The sequence below is a fragment of the Chenopodium album genome, chromosome 19 (genome assembly GCF_948465745.1).
Source record: "Chenopodium album chromosome 19, dcCheAlbu1.1, whole genome shotgun sequence".
In the NCBI taxonomy this organism is placed as follows: Eukaryota; Viridiplantae; Streptophyta; class Magnoliopsida; order Caryophyllales; family Amaranthaceae; genus Chenopodium; species Chenopodium album.
In genome coordinates, this window is record NC_137852.1 from 5728456 (window position 1) to 5737548 (window position 9093).

The following is a 9093-nucleotide window of genomic DNA, read 5'->3' on the forward strand; positions in this document are numbered from 1 at the left end:
TAGTTTCCCATTCATCCAATGCTCCCAAAATCAAAAGTGCAAAAAGGAATTATTTTTTGTAAACTAACTTTAAATACTAGATTAAATGCAAACCCTAGTTCAAAAGATCACACACAAAAGATGTTTACAAACCATGTTTTATGGTGATTTTAAACTAAAGTAAACATCACAATAGTCATTTTAACCATGACAAAAAGAACTAATTAAGTTAGTTGTACTAAAACATCTATAAACCTTAATTTTCTAAAATCGAATAAACTAAGGCGGTGTTCTTTTCACATGAAATTCTTTATTTTATACCTCGTATAATCTCATCTTATTATCCTGAACTTGTCTTATCTGAACTTGGAGTAGTCCTTATCTTATCTTTCTGAATTTATTCTAATAAAAATCCATTTCAAAAGTGAAAAAGTAAATCTATCAATTTTACTACAGACAATTATGAGGCCTTCTAAAGGGAGGTTTGATAGGTACCTGGACATACATATCAAGGGGCATAAGAGACATTTCGCATGAAATTTACCCATCTCTCTCCTCCTTTTTCTCACCCCCATGTGCTGGATTTAATTGTACCACTGAGTGATTAATAGTATCACTAGATGATTAAATAGTATCATTGAACATTCAGTGGTACTATATATTCATTCAATGGTACTGTATATTCATTCAGTGGTACTAACTACGTGTAGAAATAGTATCACTACACATTCAATGATATTATATAAACATTCAATGGTACATTTAAAAACTGGTCCCACGTGCCCATCTCTCTCCTCCTTTCTCTCAACCTCATGTGCTTTACAATACTTTTCAATATTTTAAGGTTTGATATGTATTTGAAAATACATATCAAACCTACATTAGTACTTCCTCGACAATTATGATGTCAAAGTTGGTAAAGTCCAAAAATAATGGTAGATTGGTAGTTGGTGAGAGATTACGGCCGCGGGAAGTCAACGATCCCCCCAATAAGTTATAACGTCTTTCTCTCTTTACCAAATGCTCTAAATTCATTGTGATCAAAATTCCAATTCCATTTTTTTTCCAATTTTCAAAACTTTTCGTCTTTCCTCTGCAGATTAAATACTGGTAATTTCTATTCCTTAACCTTTAATATCATATTTAGGAACGAAGGTAGTAGTATTCTAGTGTTTAGAAGCGTAATTCTTGTAGTTCCAAGACAATAAAGTTTATGCCTAACAGCCTAAATGTAACTTTATATACTTAATAGTATTACAGGTGAACCTCAAATTCATGGCTCAATCTGCTAGCAATTCAACAAAAAAGCTGGTTCGAATCGATATCAGTTCAGATAATCTATGTCCTTGGTGCTATGTGGGCAAAATTAATCTAGATAAAGCTATTGCTGCATCAAATGACCAATTCAATTTTGAGGTTTTTTTTTTCATTACATAATAATCTCAATTTTATCGTTTATTTCTTGATGTAACACATTTTTTGTTGTCTGTGATCACATATATATTGATTATGAATTTTTCTGTACTCTTAAGATACATTGGCACCCGTATTTCCTTGAGCCTTCTGCTCCGAAAGAAGGTGTGAACAAGAGGGATTTCTATAAAAGAAAGTTTGGTTCTCGGTACGAGCAAATCATAGATCACACAGTTCAGGTATATAAATCTTCATCTGCATTCCACAATATTAGCACAATTATATGATACGGAGTAATATCTTTGCTGTACTAATTTGTCTGTATAAACTTCAGGCATTTAAGAGCCTTGGCCTGAACTATATCATGGACGGATTAACGTAAGTTAATGTCAATATTATTCGTTTTTTGTAACTTAATTTTGAGGTAATGTACTAATCAAGAAGTTGGCTAAATTTGTCACCTGAATGCAGGGGAAATACTCTGGATAGCCACAGGCTAATATATTTTGCAGGAAAACAAGGACTCGATAAGCAACACGATCTTGTTGAGGAGCTTTTTTGCGGATACATGACACAAGGAAAATATATAGGTGACCGGTATGTATTCAAGTCCTTCGATTTCTTAGTGGTTGATTATGATTTTTGAGATAAACTATGTGGCGTTTGATTGATACAGGGAGTTCCTAGTGGAATGTGCAAAGAAGATTGGTGTGGAAGGAGCAGCCGAGTTTCTTGAGGATCCAAACAATGGCCTCAAGGAGGTATCTTCTCAGTTCTACTTAAATGGATGGCATTTGCAAATTTGATGAAAAAATGAGCTTGTTTTATGTATGTATATGTTGATTGTTGAAGGTGAACGAAGATTTCGAAAAATATTCAGCACACCTTGGTGGTGTTCCCTACTATGTGGTGAGTATTCCAAAACTTTGAGATGGATGATCAAGTGTTTCAATGTGGTTTTTTCAACATTTTCTTTTCCTCTTTACTAACAGATCAATGGCAAGCACAAGTTCAGTGGTGGGCTGCCGCCGGAAGGCTTTCTTCGAGCCTTTCAAGTAGCTACTAAGTAATGGCTTAAATTCTTAAAACACATCATCTATTCATCTGTACAAGTGTTTAAAGCACTGTATTATATTTTCTTTGTGCAAATTATGAACTTAAAACTGTGTAATCACCATGATAATAATGGTGCTGTTTAGCATGGTTGGAACTAGCAATATATCCCTGAATCCTAAAGGTGACTATGCTCTTCATATAAATACAAAGTAAACACAAACTTTTAATATAATCGGTTGTACATCCATCATAAATTTGTCATAGAATGATCAAACGCTACCTACTATAAATAATAGTTACCCATTAGAGATCAAAGTTACTTTGCTATAAATAAAAAAGGTCGCCAAGGTAATCTCTGACTCTCTGTGATAAACAAGTTTCGTTTATCACAAGACAGAATCACGGTTTAGGGATAAAGCGCTACTTCAAATAGCCATTTGCCCATTTTTACCGCAAAACTTACACTTTAGCCCTTGTGATAGCAAATAAGTTGGGTTTTCTCTTATTAAACTTATTTCATTGTCTATTTATATTGATATCATATTACCCTAAAAAGGTTAAAAATTACTTCAAATTGACCTAAAGCTACCTCAAACAATTTGACTAAAAGATAAAACATTCAATCCCAGTACCTTCACAAAGCTCACGCCATAATAGGGTACAAATTACAAAGGTTGGATCTACACAGCATAACCCATGTCATACGACGAATAACAAAGAGGCTATTTAAAATTTGAATAATGATCTGATGTACACTAAAAACTAACAATCCATTAAACTAATAAGGAGAAGCAAATCAATACAAATAACTCAAAGAGCAAGAGAGTTGATTTTAAATTTTAACCATAATGTATATCAACTGCATGTAATCAGTGGCTCAAAGCCTTTTACACAAGTTCCGAACAATACATAACCAAAAGTGGAAATTTTACAAGCAACTAGCCAAATTTTACGAACCCAACCCGTAATATTCATTTCTCAATGATTATATAGAATTATATACCCAGAAATGACAAAATAAAGAGCCAAAAGAAGTGAGGCAAGATGCTATGTGATAATATGCTTGTGGTTACGACTATGCAGAACAATTTTCATTTTTATGTACTTGTTGACAGGTGATATGAACACCTCCTCAAACCTGCAATATTCACAGCTACTATACAGTTTTTGATTTCCTCTGTAATTATCTCCTTTATGCCTTCAACTGCTCCTTACATGAGGAAGACCAAAGTCAAGGGGACTCGTCAAAGGCCATTACCTGCAGAAATTTTCAAAAAAAATATGAGTGTCTTAACTGAGCATTTCATTCCTACAATTTATATCATGATATGAGCAAACAAGATGTCCAACTTCAATAACCAGCTTAAATTACGATGAAGAAGACCACCGTAAAAAAAAACATTAACACCAAAAGTTACCTAGTACATTAAAAAGGCTCCAAGAACCATGGGGAGGGGTAAGAAGAGGAAATTTTAATGGGCTTTTGATTCAATCTGCAATAACCCTTTACTTCACAATCGATAAGATTTACAAATATTTTGATGAGCTATTTCAAATTGTTCCATTATCATCCAACGAAAAAAAATACTCCGTAGCAAAAACTTAGCTCTATTTGGAACATATCATAAAACAAGCATAACAACAATAGGGAAAACTTACCCTGTGTGGAACATGTCATATAACATGCATAACAATAACAGCAATAACTTAGCTCTATTTTAGTCTCACTTCATAAATTAACTTTCTGCCTAATCAGGAGGAATAAGGAAGGTTATCGCACTGAACAAGATAAGAAGAGGCTCCAACAAAAGCTGATACCTGTATCAGCTCGTGAGCAATAACTGATCTCACCGAAAGAGCAAGAAAAGCTTCACTCTGAAACCTAGACAAAACTTATAACATACTTCATACAAAAGTCACTCTGACAAGTCACAGAGGACACCCTGCAGATAAATCACAAACATTCCAAATAGGGGTAATAACCCCTACCTTCTTTCCCCAAGACCACTACAGAAAGGTTACTTCAAACTATCGAATATGAAGTTCTCAATATAAATAGCATGAGACACAAAAGCCAAGATCATTAAGGCTGGGAAGTACAGCAATGAGTGGCATTAAAAGTCATAGTGCAATTGACAATGAAACAAAATCTTTCCACAAGCTTGCAGCCAACTGTCTTCCCAGCACATACATTAACATTCCCTAGCGTATACAACACTGACACACAGAGTAAGTCGTTGCTGACCACGAGATATATAAATGCAGAGGTCACAGAGATGAGAAAATTGATACCTTGCCACAGACGGGGCAGTTCTCACTTCGCTCCATCCACTCATAAATGCAACCCAGATGAAAATGATGGGAGCACTTAGTCACTATCTTTGGATTTTCCTCGGTGTATTCTGCATCAACAAGATGTAAACTACTTTTAAGATTCTGAGGGCAAAAAGAAATGACTTAAGATGTACAAGTATAAAGAAAAAGAAACCAATACCTAAGAAATGATGGACAACTGACAACACATAGATAATGGCCCTATACAGAATCAAAGAAATTTATGGATATAATTACCTTCAAGACAAGTTGGACAAACATCTTCATCCTCGGAAGAGGAATAAAAATATCCCATTACTTGCGTTGATTTAGCTGATGAAAGCTTCACAGATGATTTACGACCCTCTTTGGTGCCGTCTTCACAAGTTGACTCATTCCACTTGTCCCCTGTACTTAAAGGGTCAGAATCAGCATCAATTTCACTTCTCCTCAGAAGTTCTGATTCATCATGTGAATGACTGGAACCCTTTTCCCGTCTAGAGAACAACCCATCGCGCTGCATGCGATAAAATCTAGGATCTGCATCATAAGGCAAAGGCCTTGGAGGAGAGCGGTACATATCAGCAAGAGAGTTGTCTGTTGACACCACAGAAGTCAAAGATGCCCCTTGGATGGATGAAGGTAAGGATTGAACTTCCCCCCTTCGAAATAATGAAGAATACTACAGACACAGTAAGATGAAACAATTACTTAAATGAAGGCAAAGAATCAGCAAGCAAATACATGGTGTGCATAGACTAATAAAAAATAAGCCCATAAACAGGGAAAGCTTGAAGGTATAACCAGGCCATCTAGGAGCAGACCGGCCATACTTGGGCATTATAGCCCTTGCCAAAATGTTTCATCACGATCCCAAATCTTTTGACACCTTATCAGTTATCACTGCATTATCCAATAGTCAAACTCCTCCTCACTGTTACTATTGACAATCATATCTCTCCTCCTATTTCCTAACTACTGGCCCAAGTCTGTTCAAACCATGCAAAAACTGCCATACCAACTTACCAATGTTACTATAGTCCCTTCAGAGGCTCAGACATACTGATCTCTTCAAGATAACTTTAGTTCAGCTTATATATAATTGTAACCATATCTCCAATTATCTATACAGGAGAGAAAAGGACAGCCGAAGACAAACAATACACTACCTGCAAATCAATCACAAGGAAGTTCACATGCAGAATCAAATCACGCTTGTTTCCATCAATGGGTTCACTAATTTGCTTTAACCTGATCCCTCCCCCTCCTCCCCTGTTACTATTTCAGATGTCTGTTGAAGAAGTCAAAAATTTGCACCAGGGGTACCAACTCAGACCCCACCATCCCAGCCCATTCATCACTACCAAGTATCACCATTAGAAGTCCAGAAGTTCTGACAGAAAAAGTGGGTTTGGGCAATATAACAAGCAGATATTGCTCAACATGAAAGCAGATTTACAATAGCCACTCTTCTACCAATTCAAAGTCTCCCATTTCCCCTTGAGTCCCCCTTCAAAGCTTACAAATTAGAAAGCCTTAGATTTGATGAACGGCAATAGATTTGGCCGTTCCACCTTAGTGGTCAACAATAGGGAAGAAAGAGGGAGAGAATTCACAGAAGAACATAAAACCACCATACACAAGCATAGGAGAATGAACAAAGATCATGTTTATTGGTGCCAACATGTTTAGTGGTGCTGATGCTTGTGATAAATGAAAATGATCAACCTTTTGGCAGAGGGGTGACACAAATGTGACAAAAAGAGAGAAGGTTTCAAGGTGAATGTAAATTTGAAATATAAATTTCTCCAACCAAATAACAGAAGGAAAATATGGTCAGTCACAACTCAAAATCAATTATCCTCTGCTATGAAGATTGACAAGCAAGCTAGCACCTCTGTCAAAAGTCAAAACTCCTTCCATCCCTTAGAGAGAGATGACTCTAAGGGATACAGATTAAAAAAAAAAAAAAAAAAAAAGCATAGGTTACATTACACTAAGAGATCAACAGATCCCTCCTAAATTAGTGTATATAGGTAAGTGTAACTTCAACCCTCCTCAACAATGCAACAACTTTCAAATCATAGCATAAAATCACACAATATACATCAGCCCGCCATCACACAGAACACTTTTCTGACCCATGACAGTTATTTAGTCACCTCCCTTCTTCAGCTCCCCATTTTGTTAAAGTACAAATAAGCAGCAACTTGAATCAGTAATCAATACCATCTCTATGCTTCCATCTCTGAAAAAGATGTATATAGAGCCTGACCCTTAAGACAATAAACAAAGACAAACCAAAAAGAGTACAAGCAAGTCAACAACATACCATATGAAAGAAATTTTGAAGGAAACAACTGAGACAGACACAGTTCCGGTAAACGGAACTATTTCTGTTCACATAGTCTTCAATATCCTCCATGCGAAAGCAAGAACATAAAGAACCCATAATTGAAGCCAACGTCTCACTCATACAGTCATACACCAAAATTTGTATCACTTAAACCCCACTGCTTTATTAACATTTATCAAAACTGCTCCTCAATATCTCCAAGGACATGAGCTTCCCATACCAGCAGTTAAGGAATGAAACTGGCAAGTAAAGAATGAAAAAGGCGCTCAGTCCGTTGAAGTTCGCTAACTCCACGAACTAGTACCCTCTCTCCTTGCAATTTCCGATTAACGGAATACTGAATTCCTTAACCTGAAAATGGAATCAACCCAAAAAATGATTCAAAACACTACTCATGCACAATCAAAGGTTGTTACAATAACACCATGTAGCAATCCAATTATCAAAGATCACTATAGTTTTGAACCCGAAAAGGCAGGTGATTACTTCAGTGAGAAAATTCAAACCTCCACCGACAGACATTCAACTTGAATTTCATTTTCAACCAACAAGAACTTGGTGACAGAAAAATTAAAAGAGTCAATGCAGCAAAAACTAGATTACTAGAATTGTTCAAATCTTGTTTCCAAGGGAAAATAGTCAGTCAGCATGGTTGAATTTCTTTAAGTCATGAAATTAAATTATATCGTACACAAAAAATTAAAAACTTCATCTTTTAGATTATTTTCTCCAATCTTTTTCATGCCAGTATTACTCACTCTAGCATCAATTTCATCATCAAAAACTTCACCCAAAAAACAAAAAAATCTAAATAATTTTTTTTTTTTATAGAAAAAACATGCAAAATTTTTATCTTGAGAAAAAGGTATAAATCAGTGGTAATTGGAGTATATCCCAGAAACCCAGAATCCACAACAGCTCAAAAAAAAAAGGAAGAACATGAAAAAAGCGTCGAAATTGCGGAACATAAAGAAATGATCCATCAAGAAATGAACAAAATTGAAAATACCCAATTCAGATAATCATGCAAATATATGATCACCAACTCAAAATTAGTAATTCAGCAACAATATCAAATTTAATCCAACAAAATCAATGAAAAAATTAATGTTAAAAAAAGGTACCTTGGAAAATGAGGCAAAGAGATACCCGGGAAAAATCTAGAAAACCCAAATCAAAAACTCATGATTCTGCATTAGGAAGAAGAAGAAAAAAAAAAGAGGGTTTATGATTTTTCGGAGAAAAAATAGGAGGAGAAAATTTGGGGGAAAATTGGAAAAAATTAAGGTTTGATTTTTGCGCAAAATCAAAGCGACCTTGAAGAGGGTGGTGGGTGGATGGAAGAAAGAAGACGCACTGACTAACTTTATTATAACGAAGGTTTTTATATTTTTAAATTATTAATTTGTAATAATATTTTAATAATTGTGTTTATTGTTAATTTGTTATGGATTAATCTTAACCTGTCACGTCTAAAGTCGGAAAAATTAAGAATATTGTATACGGCGAATTTTTAAAATTTCATTTTAAGTTTTAGGATAAAAAAAGTGCAAATACTGTTGAATGTTGTGCCAATTTGGTATGGAGTGATTTTAAAAAGTGGAGTATTAAAGTGCAACTTGTGTTTCAATGTTTCATAATTTGTTTTGATATAGTGGGAAGAAAAAAGGAGGACAAAGGGAAAGAGGGTGGATGGTAGAGGGCAAAAGGTTACTCCTTTGAATGGAACAAGAATGACTCGTTACAATAATGTTGCGATAAATCGGTTATATGGTTATATAGTGAAAACTGTGTGTGGTATGGGAGTATGATTTCAACTAGGGGGTGTAACAAAAAAAAAAAAAAAAAAAAAAAAACATTTGCCTGAACCTTGACTTGAATCGAATAAGAATCGATCGGTAGATTTAGGCCTCAGTCCTGGTATAGTACCATAAAGTGGCACTCACACGTGGAGATGAAACACATATTCAAACCCT

General features: G+C 35.1%; 2 protein-coding genes across 2 annotated transcripts; one reads left to right on the forward strand and one right to left on the reverse strand.

Moving 5' to 3' along the window:
• The first annotated feature begins 1060 nt into the window (after window positions 1–1060).
• LOC145595174 (uncharacterized) lies at window positions 1061–2657 on the forward strand. The gene is made up of 8 exons (XM_081651548.1): window positions 1061–1089; window positions 1232–1395; window positions 1512–1631; window positions 1727–1770; window positions 1864–1989; window positions 2069–2153; window positions 2245–2301; window positions 2385–2657. The coding sequence occupies exons 2-8, from the start codon at window positions 1255–1257 to the stop codon at window positions 2460–2462; spliced, it is 651 nt and encodes a 216-aa protein (XP_081507674.1). The 5' UTR covers window positions 1061–1089; window positions 1232–1254; the 3' UTR covers window positions 2463–2657.
• Window positions 2658–3274: 617 nt separating this feature from the next.
• On the reverse strand, window positions 3275–8399 carry LOC145594556 (E3 ubiquitin-protein ligase At3g02290-like). The gene is made up of 5 exons (XM_081650872.1): window positions 8242–8399; window positions 7094–7468; window positions 5020–5443; window positions 4741–4850; window positions 3275–3706 (listed from the first exon to the last, which is right to left on the reverse strand). Exons 2-5 carry the CDS (start codon window positions 7235–7237, stop codon window positions 3680–3682), a joined length of 705 nt encoding a protein of 234 aa, XP_081506998.1. The 5' UTR covers window positions 7238–7468; window positions 8242–8399; the 3' UTR covers window positions 3275–3679.
• Window positions 8400–9093: the final 694 nt, after the last annotated feature.